This window comes from Clinocottus analis, unplaced genomic scaffold (assembly GCF_023055335.1).
Source record: "Clinocottus analis isolate CAN_PGR_092001 unplaced genomic scaffold, fCliAna1.0.p SCAF_6, whole genome shotgun sequence".
Lineage (NCBI taxonomy): Eukaryota > Metazoa > Chordata > Actinopteri > Perciformes > Cottidae > Clinocottus > Clinocottus analis.
Window position 1 is genome coordinate 5,378,196 of NW_027176218.1, and position 16,209 is coordinate 5,394,404.

Here is a 16,209-nt window from a genome sequence, read left to right on the forward strand (position 1 = left end):
TGTTATTTTGCCCTATATTGGTGGCTTTGCATATTATGCAATATCATCGTAACAGTGATGTCATTTTGAACCTAAACTATTTATGAATATTGTTCATTCTCATAAAAACAATCTGTTAAACTCTGCATGGACGTTTTGTGGTTTTGAAGTTTAAAATGCCAAACATTGACGAGTTAAAAATGTAAGGAAACTCAAATAATAAGCATATTATAAGCTCATTCATAGGGCATAATGTATTTGTAAGGCTTTATAAAACTCTTTATAAATGTTTGTAATCATGCACGTTGACTTATACAAAGTTTTGTAAAGTATTATAAGTGTCCGTGATAATAGTTCAGTTGAATATAATTACCGTTGATAATTCCATACTTCTATTTAGGGTTCGGGTGTCTCAGGAAGGGCATCGCATTGTCCTGATAATGTGCCGACCGGACACATTTGGAATGCAGCTGATCATAAACACATTGACACAAATTATTTTTGAATGAGAGATTTAGTAGACGCTAGTATAGTATGTCATGTTTCCACATTTAAAACAATGCACATTATTTAATCCCAATTGTATTGAACTTGGATTTATAACCTGCATCTCTAATCTATATGTTATAGAGGTATATCATATATACTTTAGATTGCACTACAATATATATTTCAGGGTATTAATCTAATTATATAAACAATATACAGGTCTTACTATATACACAGTTTCCTGTTTCCCTTCAGAACATAATGTTGGCTCCTCACAATTAAATATGATATCGGGGTAAAAATGACAAGTAAAAAGAAAAGTATCATTGTTCAGAAAATAGATTGCTATATTATAGACCTATAAATCTGTTTGAGGCCTTAAAAATCCCCCCGGTCTATTACAAGTTACTGCAAACACTACATGGGAGTTCATAACGAGCATCTTTGGGTGACCATGTGTCCTGACACCCTCGGGAGAAGATATAATGGAAGAGAGAGGATTTCCAGGGAAGGCACTTTCCCCATTTTGAACAACAGCAGTCTAATATTGTATGATAACGGCTAATAAGCTGCCGGTCGGCAAGGTCCATCATATCAGTGCATAATCAAGGGATGTATAGGAATTAAAAAATCGTATGGAATATGTTTCCACCCAGATGAGATTACGTGCTACAATGACAACGAGTCAGGGGCCGTCCCGCATGAGGACTAGCTGTGGATACTCAAGAACATTTAGCTGATTAATACTTACTTCTACTTCTACAATTTGAAATGCAGGTATCTTATTCGTAATGCCGTTTAGTTGTTCACCTTGCAGTGTTGCTGCTTTCACTTTAAAGCTGCACCAATCAATATTTTGCACACCATTTTGTATATATTTTATATATCTGACTCTTAATTGGTCTTGAATCGTAAGCTCCATTTGTGTTACACTCAAACATTGGCCCTGAGATTGTCCTGAAAACCATGTCAATGTTATCATGTGTGTAATATCCAAGGACATTTAAGTGTTTCATGAAGGTGGAAGTAAAGCACAGAGCGAGCCATACCATTAGACGTGTGAAACGAAGTCCAAGGAGACGGACCTGTGCCTCCAACATCTACACTGTTCATCTCAAGAGCAGCCCGACTCTCGCTATGAAGTCGAATAGCAGTGTTTGTATCAGAAGCTGCAGAGAAAAACCTGAAATTGACTCAATTTACTGATAGCATTCTAAGAAAAAAAAAAGCAATTGATTTTGATGTGTTTCTCTGTAACTTACTGTATGATTGTGTGTGTGTGTGTGTGTGTCTTGAAAATGAAAGAACTGTCTTCCAACAAAACATAGAGGATACCGTGTGCGGTGAGAGCGCGTCTTCATGTAATAGGCGGGCTATTTGGTGGCCGCGAGGAAATGTACCGAAAGATAAGTGAAATGGGCTGCTTTCAATTCTCGATGACTTTCAAAATAGCGGGCGCCTGTGAGACGAGACGAGAAGTCCAACTTAGAGGCAATTTTGTGTGTTGAACACAGCAGAGAGAGATCATAAAGCAGAAAGAGCGAAGCCCACTGGAACATAGGTTTTTATGTGCACACATTTGTTTTTCTTCCTCCTTTCAAAAGTAAAGACAAACATCACAACAACAAAAAAAAAAGAAAAAAAAAAAAGGCGAGACAGATACTAGCTCTTTAAAACAATCCTAGGTCAGAGATGGGCTTGAAATAGCCGATGAGATCACTTCTGTGTAAATTTTTCATAGAAGCAGCAGTCGGGAAAACTCAGGGGGATACTAGCCCTGCCTTTGTGTAAGTCTCTGTGTGTATGTGTGCAGGTGCACGTCAGTGTATGTGTGCGTTTGAGCGCTTAGTTCTCCAACGGGAAAAAAAAAAAAAGAGCCCGGTTATTTTTCCATCCTCTCCTCCTCACGACGCAGTCAGACTGAAGGACTATTTTGCTACATGCATGCGTGTGTTTGGGACAGAATTAGACGGAGGGGCGAGCAGCGGAGAAGTGACAGACTGTGTGATTGTCTCTAAATTGAACAATCAGTATAGTTCAATGTGTTGCGATAATACTATTATTCATCTGCGCATTGTAGAAGGAGTGCAGACAGAGAGACATTTCCCATTGTTGTCTGGTTTTTGAAATGCCCTACTTTAGAAAGTCTCCGTTAGGATTGCTCAAAAAGAAGGGCTGTTTGGGTGTTTTGCGTTGTATCCATGTGGGAAATGTGAAATACAAAATAATATCTCGTAAAATCGAGGAAGAAGAAAGAGACAAAGTAGGCAATTTTATTTTTATATAGAGTGTATAAAGTGGAGTATGTTATTTTACTAACTCACTTTTTCAGGGACCGTGCACTAAAGTGCCCCAAATTTAATCAAATCCATCAACAGAACAGACAGACAGACAGACAGACAGACAGACACACACACACACACACACACACACACACACACACACACAGACTGACAGACACATATTACAGTACAATGGAGATGAATGGAATAGTGTTACTTTTTAGACTGTTTGGTTCACCAGTATGTAAGATTAGCCGAAGACAAGCAGATACACAAATCCACGCGCACGCACACACACACACACACACACACGAGCAGACACATGATCTCCCCGCGGGCTGACTGGTGGAGATAACTACAGTGCCTATGTTCATTGTAATGAAGGAACATGTCAGCCAGTGCGTCGCCTGTGTGTAGAGCTCAGTGGAGTGGGTTTTAATAGATTTTGGACCACAATGGAGCTTCATGGCACAGACGAACAAGTCAAATCAGGCTTTGGCTTCGCAGGTAATACTTGTTAGAAGGATCAAGTCATTGTTGGTTTTGGATTAGTCTTAACATTCCAAGAAAATTGAAGAAGAATTGAAAAGAAGTCGAGCTTGCTTGCACACAGAGTGAGGTTTTATCGCCTGTAAGCCACGGCTGTGTGTGTGTCTGTGTCTGTGTGTGTGTGTGTGTGTGTGTGTTTGTGTCAGCATACCGCGTGTGAACACAGACCGATCCGATTGCCGCTGCTGTCTTTTGAATGTCACAAGGTGGCAGCAGGCTAATTGGCACTGACTGAAGAGCACGACATACTCCAAAACCAAATTACTGCCGGGATGCCCCCCACGCCCCGCCCCCCACTCACACACACACACACACACACACACACACACACACACACACACGCACACAGACACACGCACACAGACACTCAGATAACACGCAGGCAAACAAATACACATTCTGACTGGCTGTGTGTGTTTGTACACGCCTCACCTCTGTGACCCCGCTGAAATGTCACACAAGACAGACAATCCCACCGTCGTCCAGACGGCCCCCTCCAGTGTAAATAACAGTATCTGATTACTGCTTCACCAATATCCTTCAAATGCCACCAGGAAGAAATCTCCCCTCGACTCTTTTCCTGGATGGGATCACACTTAGTTCACGGACCGCTTTCAAGGAATTTTCTTCCTCCCGTCCTCGACGGCTGTGCTGTATGTCCTGATAAAAGGGTTGTGGGCTTTTTGAAGTAAAACCTTAGCATAAGACCAAAGTGCATTCACTCAACTAAATCTCAGGTATTTGCGCTTGCTTGCAATGTAGATTTGTTCCATTGTGGTATTGCTACTTTATTTCAGTTTCTATTTTTTCCCACGACTCAGCAAAACAGTTGTTTGTCGCTATATTACGATAAATAAATGAGTATTACAACATCTCATCAATTCATCAAGAATTGTTCAACCCAACACAATTTAATTTATATGATGTTAAACTAGTCGAGCTCCTTGATTGACAGTTAACCTCTTCATGCTTTTTTCTTGCATTCCACCCAGCAAAAAACAGGTAAAGAAAATTATGACTACATGAATTAAACAACATATTACCTTATCTCAATTAGTATCCTGCTCTAAATATAGTCAAATAGTTTAAAAAGATGTCTATTACAGTATAGGCGAGGCAATTATATATATATAAAACACATTTAATTATATGTAATGCCAGTTTGCTTTACATCAAAATGCATGAGCAATGAGAAGCACAGACAGACGAGTGTCATTGAAGGAAGACAATGCAACAATAACAAAAGAAGACGGGAAGAATACAGAGCAACACATGCATTATTGAATTAAACCTGATGAGGTCATGGCGAAGCAACTTTATTTGTCCAGCACCTTTTACCAACAAGGCAATTTAAAGTGCTTTACTGAAGACGCGAAGGCACAAGGCAACATAAAAACACACCATGAAAAGACATTAGAATACAAAAAAATAATAATAATTGTTTCAGTACAAATAAGTAAAACAGGATGTGACAGTAAAAATACAAAATGTAGTCGTATTCAAAATGATTTAAAAGAAGTGGGTTGTGGAAGATCAGCTCGTCATGGAGCTCCGATAGAGTTTGCTGCTGCACGTTACTCATTGTCGAGACTTCTGGCCTACAGACTGCTCATGGGCCATGGCGAGTGACGGATGATGACGCTCCATCAATTTAACGCGCGGTGGAAACTCTTTCCCAGTTTAACGAAAGCCGTGACGGAGAGCAAAATCCCATTCACGCTGTTTGGTCTATATGAGATGCAGCAGGCTTCATTTAAGGCGCGCCAAATCGAAGTGCGCTAAGTGCATGTTTAATGTGACATATATACACACACACACACACACACACACAAACACTCAGCGCAGTCATTGAAGGGCTGGTAGATGTTTGCAGAGAAGGATCCACGAGTGTTCTCAGTTTGGGTGGAACTTTATGTCGTTATTATCGGGCTGTCGTGCGTTGAATATGCAGGAGTTGTGTGCACACATTGAGAAGAAAAAACGAGTAACACACTTTTATTGCGAGGCCACACAAACACACAACAACACACAGCTCCTCTTCCACCTTTTCCTTATTTGATGTTCATTGTTCTCAGTCAGGTAGCAGGCTTCTAAGTGTTCACAGTGATTGATCACAGGGAGAGTGTCTGGTATTTAGACAATGACGGGGCTCTCACTATGCAAATTTTCACTCGTGTTGCTTCCTAATGGGATTCTTTCCACTCAGTCATCTTAATTGGCTGCTGCTTCTGCCCAAATTGGCAGTGAGGTTTTTGCACATTTGTTTTGGGTCTTTTGTGAGGCCGTTTATTTTCAAGTGATTATTCAATTTTGGGAGTTGAAAACATGCCGAAAACATGAATTTTGTGTTTAGGTAACGGCTAGGACAATAAACTACGCTACGTTCCAAAACCCATTTTTAGCTTTTTTTTTCCCCCCCAGTGAAACACACATAAAAATGATAACACTGCCAGAGGAGTTCTACAATAAAGGAGCAAACGGATTAAAGAAGCAGCCACACCGTTCTTTAAAGCCCTTTTCTTCTGAACGTAGGAAAGTACGTTTTACAGTAATTTAGCTCGTTCAACTGTTTTTCCCAGACACACCTATATACAACTTGAGGCATCGCAATTTGCAAATAGCCCTGAATATGCACTGCCTCAGCAAACAGAGAAAAAAAAATCTTCCATTTTTTTCTAATTGAATCCTTTCATTATTGAAAGATAATGAAACGGGTGCAGTATCACTGTTTTAAATGATTGCAGTTGAATATTAAAGAACCAGTTCAGCATTTTGAGAAGAAGAACAAAACATATTTGCTTCCTTGCAGAGCGTTCGATGCCACACTTCTGTCTGTCTACTATAAAGCTAGCGCCAGCAGCAGTTATCTCAGCTGGATAATGACAGGAAACAGCTAGCCTGGCTCGACCAGCAACTCTAAATCTCATTAGAGTGGCCTCGATGTGACACATCCAGGAAGTCACTCCGCCATGGCCAAGAAATACCTTTTCAGGCTTTCAGTCTCCATGCTGAAGTAAACTAATCATCTCCTGTTGTAGCGCTTCACATTTGCCTTACCGACATGAGAACATTATGGCTCTTCTCGTCTTACTCCTGAACTATTCTTTTTTAAAGTGCTTTTAAAGCCACTACATGTGTAGTGTGCATAGATAAGTATACGATTTCCACCTTCGGCTACCTGCAGAAACATATAATCAAGATACGATTCTTGAGACACTGAAAACAAAGGGCTTAAAGCAACACAAGCGCCGCATCAATTTTCACTGATATTGTTTCCTTTTTCTAAAAATGTATTTCAAAGACTCGGAAAACACATACAAATTCAAAGTTTAAAAAAGAACAACCCCGGGCCACCAACTGTAACTCACTCCCCTAAAAGCCCAAAAAGCGTCCTATAACATTCTCTGTCACCTTTCTCCACCCATGAGAAGCCAAGGCCAACAGTGGAGATTATTTGGTTAGTGGGACACTGTTTGGCCAGCAGGGACAACTCTTTGTCTCTTTGCTCTTTCCTCTGACTGCTATAAATCTGGCCGTGAGGGAACTGGCTGCTGAAGAATATCAGACAATGTTTTGGCAACCCCCTGCCCCTCTGCCGTTTATTGAAAACCATCTGCTCGAGTAAGCGTGCTGGTGAGGGGAGGGATGGATAGATGAGAAAAAGACAGGATGAAAGAGCGATAAAGAGAAACGAGAGAGACCACTGGTGGAACGACACACGTTCGGGTGTCTTTGCGGGACAACCAGAGGCAATGCCAGCGTTATCTCCCGACTCCCAGACCTCGGTGTACTGCGGTATGAAACACAGATAGTGAGGGCGCGCTCCCTTTTAGGAGCGACAAGTTACACAAGCGTGGAGCAATAAGCCGATATCCCCTTTTTTCTAGTTAGAATTATCAATGAAACGTCACGACCTCCAACAACAGAACAGAACTTTGCATCCATAGCATTCATTTTAAGACAAACAGATGGATGAATAGCTCTATATGCCAGGTTGTCACACAGGTAGTTTGGTGCTACATTAGGCCCAACAGCACTAGAGGGCGTCATGACCAGGCTAGCTGTTGTAGGATTTCTGTCAACGGTCATCTGAAATAGTCCAATTTGTTTTATAAAGTTTATATTCCAGCATAACAGAGTGCAGATCATTTGCTATTATCATTTCTACCTCATGGGGATTTGGACAGAGTTAAACAATGCTTCATTTGTTGGTAATTAAAAAGCTCCAGCTCCCATTATGTGTTTTTTTTTCCATCAGTGCGGCAGTATATTATATGCTTCCCTCCCAATATTGTATTTAAAAACTAACTTTACAGCAGCCGCACATCTTTTCTTTTTTGCTGACCTTCAGTTCTTTGCTTCAGTGATGCAGCGACATCATTGCTTTCATGTCATTGCAGGGCTAACAGGAAGCACTTTGGACCACACCCGAAAAAAAAATCCATCAGGGATACGCAGCGTGGGCTCAGATATGCAGGTTGTGCTGGAACCTGTGGAGACGAAAGAGATTGGAAATTACATTATTGTAGCCCATAAACTATTATTAAAATAGTGCTTTACAATTTAAAAAATGAATGATCCCTTTCTAAATAAATGGAGTGAACGGCATCACAGTGTACGGTTTTGTTGTACTGCTGACTTTTTAGTGATATGGATAATTAAAAATGCAGTTGTGATTTAGTGTGGGGTTCTTTCTAATGTAGCTGTAGCTTGTATTTTATTTGTCTGACAGCACAAACTAGAAGATCGCCCTCGTTATGCAGAACAAGGATGTTTTCTGTAGTACAAAGTTACCCGCCCCTCCTCAGGTATGACTTTGATTGATTCACTAGCCTTTTTCTATCCATCTATCGTGGCTAAAGATTGACCCAAAGCACTCCATTCGGCGATAAAAGCCGCCGCTGACTCTCGGCCAGCCTTCTTTGCTCGGCGCATCACGTGTGTCCGTGTGACAGGCCAATCAAGAAAATGGAGTGCGTTAATGGAGACGGAGATGGCCGCTCTCCGCCGTTGCATGCGCTCGTGCAGTGCCCCTCATCATCTCACCTCCTAACATATTGTTTTAGCAAATGTAACTGCTGTCACTGGAGGCGGGATGGATGGAGTCTTACAGCTAATAGGCTCTAAATCAAAGCCGCGGCACGGACGGCCAATCGCAAAGCGGGAGAGCTGTCAACTTAGACCTCCGCTCAAGGTTACCGTTGCGATTGCGGACGGACTGAATTTGTTCTCTTGCAGCCCGCCTCTTTAGCCACAGTGAATACCTTCCACTGCTTCCACTCCTCGTCTGTTCCTCTGCCATCTAAATCTCAATTGTTCACTATCTTACACTTTTACTTCACACTGGATCTTTCTCTGTTTAATCCACTATTTGCCCTTTTCTCTCCACCTCCCTCTGTATCTCTCTCTACTTCACTATCTCAGTCATTCGCCCTCTCCCCGGCTGTCTCATTTCCCAGCCTAGCTCTACAGTGAAGCTTGTCGTGACTCCGTCTGTGTCTCTCATTCAGTTCTTCTCCTCACCTGCCCTGCTTTCTGCCCTTTCTCTCTCCTTCCCAATTCTTCCCAACCTCCTCTACATCTCTGTCACCAGGGTTTAATTAGCCTCCATTCATTTAGTGAAGGACATGTGTACTTTCATGGTCACTGTCTCTCTGCTTCATTTATCCGTCAAGCTTTTGAATAGCAGGAGGCAGAAAGTATTGATGAAAGTGTGAAAGGAAGAAGACCAAGGGAATGTGCATGCAGTTGTAGGGAAGTGCAGAGCTCTTAGTTTGTGTGTTGTTGGGCGGTTCTCTATCCAAGGACATGCAAGCCGAGTGAATGCCAATGCAAATCTATTGAAATTCAATTTCAAGTGCTCTTCGCAAAAGCACCTGGCACCGAACATATTCTGGGGTGAATGTCCTCTTGCGCGCAACAGATACTGAATACAGTGAATGAATAATAAATTGGTCAATTGTCAAGGACCATGGACCTCGTCGCTCAAAAAGTGTCCATGTTTGACCTACGCTATCAACAGGAGCAAGGCCTTGGCGCACGTTGCACAGCCAGGGTTTGTTTACATCAACTTTGATTTGCATCGACTTGCATTTGGTTGCATCACATTATCAAGATGATTTTGTTTACCCTGGCAGTGCATCTTCTGTCTAATGATTTGGCATGCAGTTTAGAAGACAGGAATAGCTGTTGCTAGGGCAACAGCTAATATGGATCCAAATATGGAATCATGAGAGTGAGAAAGAAATAGAATCTAATAAATTATAGTTCGAAAGCTACACTAACTGAGTTTTAATTACCGGGATGCCGACAGCCTTCAAAATTATCTCACAGAGCCACGGCCCTGATGGAGCATCGCTGTGTGGCAAGTTGTGAAGCTAACACGTTAGCAAACAATTGCCCGAGCTAACATATCCAGCAGAGACGGAGCAACATTAGCATTATTAGCCTGTTCCATATCTCTGAATTGTTCAGCAATTCAGGTACAGGAGGTCTGCTGGTGTGCCCATTCAAGGTTTCCAACATTTAGAGTAATCAATCTAAAAGTTGTCTTCCTCCATAGCTTAGTAGCTATGCATCTACATTCAAGAAAAACAGCGAAGCAGCTGTACAGTTCAGCCTTTCACAGAAATAACATATTTATTTGATCAATGTGGAAAACGCTCTTTGCAACCACAATTGTCACAGACAATGTTTGACATTGGTGGAACAGACATGTCCCTCTCTTCTGATTGGTTAGTGCAACAACATCAAATGCATTTCAGTCTAATTATCAGGCTACATGAGTAGCACAGGAGTTGTATTTCCAGCTTTGATGCATATTTAATTGCGTTTTACGTCTCGTTTCTTCTCACCAATTCCAGAAGACTGCAGTGTTTCCTTTGCTCCACTCCGCTTTCTTCACTAGTCACTTATTCCTTCCTCTTTGCTTTATGTTTGGCAGAGGAGATACACACTGTTCATCTGGAAACAGCCACATACGATTTTCTAAACGGGGAGTGGTGAACCGTCCACCACAGGATGCATTGGCAGAACAGCCACAGCAGTGAGCTAAAAGTGTCTAAAAGCTGAATTGAGCTGCAGAGTTGGGTGGGCGGTTATGGTGACTATCTATCTTTTCACATGAAACATTCAGTTTCCATTGGGACTATTCAGATATTCTGGCTGATTCGACCTAGGGTCAGGTTGAAATTGGATGGAGCTATGCTTTGAATTAGTTGAGGACACCAAACTCAGTGTAGCCTACTAATTATCGGGATGATTAGTAGGGGAAAAACATAGCCTATTCCAAGCTGGAATTGCACCAATAACCTAATGAATGCAGAGCAGAGCCCTCTTACCACTTGACCACCAGATTGTCTGACTTGACCAGGTGCAGCAGGAAGGAAAGCGAGGGAGACGCATGGCCTGTGTTTGTCCCCAGAGACCCGAGCAGCCGTCCAATCAGGCGAGAGGAGAGAAAAAGTATAGGTGGTTTAATAAAACAAATACTATTCATAGAAACATCAGAAACACATGCCACACACACTGTATATTTAAGAGTGCACGGGAATGGCCCCCTACGGTGCACCCGCACAGGTGTTTTCACTTATTTTGCCTGATTAGACCTCTTTGTCAGAACTGTGGGACGAGGTACTGACTGTGCTTGATTGTTTGGCGACCCCCATGTAAGTCCCTGTAAACCTCCGGCCAGCTAAGCAGAGGTTTAATCAGCGAGGATAATGGAAAACACCTGTGCGCAGTGTGCAGAGTCGTTTAGATTAACTTCGCCGGTGGCGTGGTTCTTCCTTGACACTCTCTATTTACAGCGAATACAACTTAAAGTATGCTCAAGCACACTGACGAGCCGAATGACCTCGAGAAGACGGGGGTTAAAGCCGCCGAGCCGCCGTGTGGACTGCTTTACTTTGAATAGATTGGAAATTGAGTGCCGCGACCTTTAGTGCTTCAGTGCCCGCCTCTCGCGGACCCTCTGCTTTTTGACCTCTGTCTCCCTCTGATGAAGACAAATAGCCCTTTCCCCACCGACTGTATGGAAGCTTTAAGGAACCTTCGAGCGCGAGCCCGCTCGTCCACGCTGCGTGAGGGGGTTGCCAGCATGCGGCAGACACCTGAACTAGGTCGCGGTATAATGCAGGGGATGTCACTATACCAGTGCTGTAAAGAAAGTCTGCGTAATAGAAACTGTCCAGCCGAAAGAGTGTTGTTTTAGGAAGTGCCCTCACGAAAATAACATGTGTTCTGGCCGTAATAATTATTATTAAGGTAGCAAAGGAGGAAGTTAGTTGATTATATAAAACATCAGATTTTAAATCAAGAAACCAACAGTTAATTAAACCTTTTTTTTCTCCTTTTTAAAAAAAAGGCATGCTGATAAAACTCCCTAAACCTTGACCTAAGCCAAACTAAACTAACCAAACCTTACTCCATAGCATTATTATCATATCATCATATCAGGAGAGCAGAACACAGATTTATTTATCAGTGATTTGTAATGATTTTGGGAGACACAAACAAATGATGCTGTCCTGCTGCTGGAGGGCTTGTTGTGAAAATCAATCAGACAAAGCCGGATCATTTCTTTTAAAAGAAATCTGCAGTGACTACATGTTAATGTCGTCTTATCTGTAATTATAAATTAATGAATGCCAAAGTCAATTATGGCATCGCGCTCCATCGTCTTTGACGGATTCAAGAAGCTCCCGAACAGCAACAACCGACTTTGTAGAACCCGGCAAGACAATAAGCTCCAGCCAGCTAATTTATTTTCTGTAATCAGCTGGTGCAACAACAACAAACATGCGCGTCGACAAATATGACGAATAAGCCTCATGTTGGTCCCATCGGGATATTCTAAACAAATTAAAAGTCTTTACTGTACATACAATTAACGTCAGCCTCTTATTTTGCTCATCCTTGTCTGTCCCTTTCAAACATTTCCACACCGTCAGCTGAAGTAACAACTATTACTTAACAATGTGCTTCCTCCAAATGTATTCAGGCCTTCACCTGAAGCGAGTCCTAACTTTTGTTCCACAGCAATTCTGGACTCCCACTCCTGTCTCCAAGTTACCAGGAAGCATCATATTTTATGTCATGAGATGCTCTTTCCAAACATTGTGTGCCATATTTTTTTTAGAAAACATGCCTTCCACCCTGAATATAAATGTTGCAGACAATGTCAACAACACAACATAATCCTATTGCCTTCATAACGAGGCCTTCAACACCTTATTCTAGAAGGAAACCTGATGAAGCTGTCGAACGTCACTCAGCTAAAGAGGTTCTGAAAAATACAGAGCAAATCAAAATCGACCATTAAGCTCTGAAGCGGAGGTTTGAGGCGGGCGGTATCAATGCAGAATACTGATTAATGGCATGGTTTGATCTGCAGCACGAGGAAGTTGCACTTGATAGCAATGTTAAAGCAAACCACGTCTAAAGCAGCTTTGTTCTCCCTCCTTTTCTCTCTTTTTGCTCCTCAGATATTGACGAGTGTGCTGAGGGGAAGCACTACTGCAGGGAGAACACCATGTGCGTTAACACCCCAGGCTCCTTCATGTGCATCTGCCATACGGGCTACATCAGGATCGATGACTATTCCTGCACAGGTGAGTTCCTCCGCTGACCTTTTGGCAGGCTGGAATCAAGTGGGGGAAGACACTGTGGGTTGTTTTGTTTTTTTTCTTCCGGCGTTGTGCGCTTCAGCTTCCGCAGCGACCATTTTGTGCAGAGACTTGCTTGTGGACTTGAAGTAGATAGAAATAAGGACGACGTTACGGCGTCGTATTGGGCGCGGAGCTGGGGAGAGACATGCAAAGCGTGAGGAGATTCAATCGGAAGATACGTCTTCATTGCAGGTGTCTACTGCACTGCCTTTTAAAGCATTTATATACCCACGGTAGGTAACTGCCAGATAGAAATGATTTAATTAGCGCCTTTAGTCATACACTGGAGGATGATGTTTGATTTCATTATGATAAATTCTGCAGCCAAGAGACGCACAGTCTTCGAGAGACAGAGAGGGGACGAGGCAGCCAGACATCCAGATACAAACATAGTGAGTTATCAGTGTCAGAGTGCAGCGTGAGACAGAGTAAGGAAGCCGTGTAATAGAAAATCATGCTACGACAGAGAGACGTAGTTATCATACGACACCTGGAGAACACACTGTAAATCTTAGCCCCGTGCTACACCTCCTCTGCCTTTTTCTGTTAGTCAGACGGAGCCTTCTTAGACACACTCGTCTGGGAATCTGCCACCCGGCAATTATGCGCGGTCTGTTTATTTGATATGCGTAGGGATGAATGTCTCAGTTTGATTTGCTCCTATTGGATTTGGTCTGATTACTAGCACCCCATTAAAATGTGACACGCGCACACAAATCAATAACAGCCACTAGTTTATGATTCAGCATGAGCTATCAACAGAGAACATTTTGGGTTGCATTTGCTTTACCTATCTCCAACATTTCTATTTGTCAAACTCTGAATAGTCTCTCAAACAGTACAAAGATGAATCTCCAAACTGTATTATATTGTGAGATAATCCAGTTGTATGTTATATGATATGCTGGCAACTCTGAGCTTTTCAAAAGTGATTCCTTTAGTTGTCGTGTGGCGACTTGTACGCTTTGAAAGCCCGAAGAAGAAAGAAAATAGATTAACTTCAGGCCTCGTTGGAAATGTAAAAGTGTGTGTGGACTTACTGCCGTGACTGTGTGTGCGTGTGTGAGTGGACAGCCTTCGTCTGGTGTGTGAATGCACTGTGTGCGTGTGATAAGGAGGAAGAAAGCCACTGAGAACCTGAGAAACAGAGAGACTAAGTGGAGGCGGCAGACCCATTTGTTCCTGATCAAAGTCAAAACCAAAGTCTGTTTCAAAAAGCAAACCGAATCAATCTAAAATGATTGTGCGGATGATTCACGGCCTTTGTTCTCTGTCTGTGTTGTGGGTGATTGTGGAAGTAGCCCCGCTTGTTCGTAATAGCTTCTTCATCAGGCTCGGGTAGAAAAACAAACGTATATATATGTATGAGAGAAAACTCCAATGTTCATCTTCCTGACTGATCAGGCCAAGTGGCTAGACACACACCACGCTATTGTTTTGATATTTGAAATCAGCCGACATCTGTGGTTTTGGGCCATGAAGTGAACGAGACAGTCGGCACCGTCACAAAACAGATGACGGCTTATTGTTTTTTAAATGACTTTTATTTTGGATGTTTTATGTCTTAATAAACAGCAATAGTGGGAAGATGCCAGGCAGCAATGTTCCCTGGGGTTGGAACCATGACTATTATATTTATTCATTTTTGTTCAAACTTTGTTTGTCCAGTGTAGTCCGATAGAGACATCGGATCTGTTTTTACTAGAGGGTCCAGGGCATTGTGAATAAAAAACACACAAAAACAACAGATAACAGACTTAAAAACAAAACAGAAAACAGTTCAAAACAACATATGAAATAAAACAAAAAAAACACATCCGGTATAAGAGACAGCAGTCTTTTTTGTTTTGAATGAATGAAAGACATTAGGGCTAGTACAGTACAGTTTTTTACAACATTTTGAAAAGCGTGGGCATAGATGAGGAAGCAGATTGTGTAACGTGGCCTTCGTTTTGTGATTCCGACCCAGCGTCCTAACCCTGAAGCTCCAATAAAATATAATGTTATTATTATACAATTCTTTGTCATTTTTCAGCTTTTGAATCCAGCACAGGGGCATTTTAAGCTTCAGGGAATCAAACTTGCATACCAAAAAGTCCTCAACAGATGCTTTGAATCAACAATTTACTTGTGAAAGAGCTGAGGAAAAACCCCACTACTCTCTTCACTTTCAATTTATATTGAATATCTTTTCAACATATTAAATAGGAAGTATAGCGGCAGACAGGAAACACAGAATGACTTTGCCAAGATATTGTAAGGTGACCTGTCGTACAGCGTCTGATTAAAGTTACAGCTCCGCAGGACCACATTTAGGGTGTGTGACATGAAATATGAGTCAGTAATCCTCCCATAATGTAATGTCTCCGTCCTTCATCTATAATAACCCAATATCCTTTCATACATTCGCCTCATTCCTCACCAGTTGTTTGCAGCTTGTGAAACACGTCGCTAAGTAGCTCCCCGTGTGCATCATCTCCGAGGAGGTGGGACCGTGCAGCATTTCCTCAGTGTCAGTAATTAAAAAAGCAATTTGCACCAATGCAAACTAATTCAGAGGCGGCAGAGTGAAGGGGCCGGCCGCCGCCTGCGCCGTGCGCCGGAGGATTCAGGCCCACAGCCGTCCTGCCGTGCCGCTGGAGTTTGAATTAAAGCCTCAAGACGCAGCAACCCAACGAACAGCCGGTGAAAACTCCCATTTCCTGCTACATCTGGGACCCCTGGAGAGCTTCTATCTTCCCCTGTCAATAGAAATCAGGAAATAATGGAGCATAGTTAAGGATTTGTGACTTGTGTCTCTATTTGAGCAGGCTTTTGAAAAGCATAAACAAGTCAGCACTGAGCTTGAGGAATAGATATTTCATCTCCTTTCATGTGCTCTTGTGATTTATTTAGGGAAAGAAACCTCCTCGCTTACTCAGTCTTTTCCATATTGTCTGTAGCAGCCACTGTACCTTCTGCGATTTCACTCACCGCGTCTTCTCCAATCTTCTGAGCTGCGGGCAAGTTTTATTGTTTCACTCATTTGTCTGTCTTCCGCCGCGTGCTCATTCCCGCCATTCACGATGAAGATTAATACCCTCAGACCCAGTGGATTAAACTATGTCACCAGATTTTTATGTAGTTTCCCATTAAAATGCCTTCAAGTTACTGTAGTGGAATACACAGCTACGCGTCTCCTTATAAAAGTCCATTTGTGTGATTAAACCGAGGCTTATTCAGGGGCTTGATGTAATGACTTT

At 42.3% G+C, this 16,209-nt stretch overlaps 1 protein-coding gene across 1 annotated transcript in view; it reads left to right on the forward strand.

The window, feature by feature from the left end:
• The window catches only part of nell2a (neural EGFL like 2a), a 71,810-nt gene that overhangs the window by 27,177 nt on the left and 28,424 nt on the right, over nucleotides 1–16,209 (forward strand). Inside the window, exon 13 of the mRNA XM_068602524.1 lies at nucleotides 12,785–12,910. Within this exon, the coding sequence (XP_068458625.1) occupies nucleotides 12,785–12,910 (126 nt within the window). The remainder of the gene's footprint in view (nucleotides 1–12,784; nucleotides 12,911–16,209) is intronic.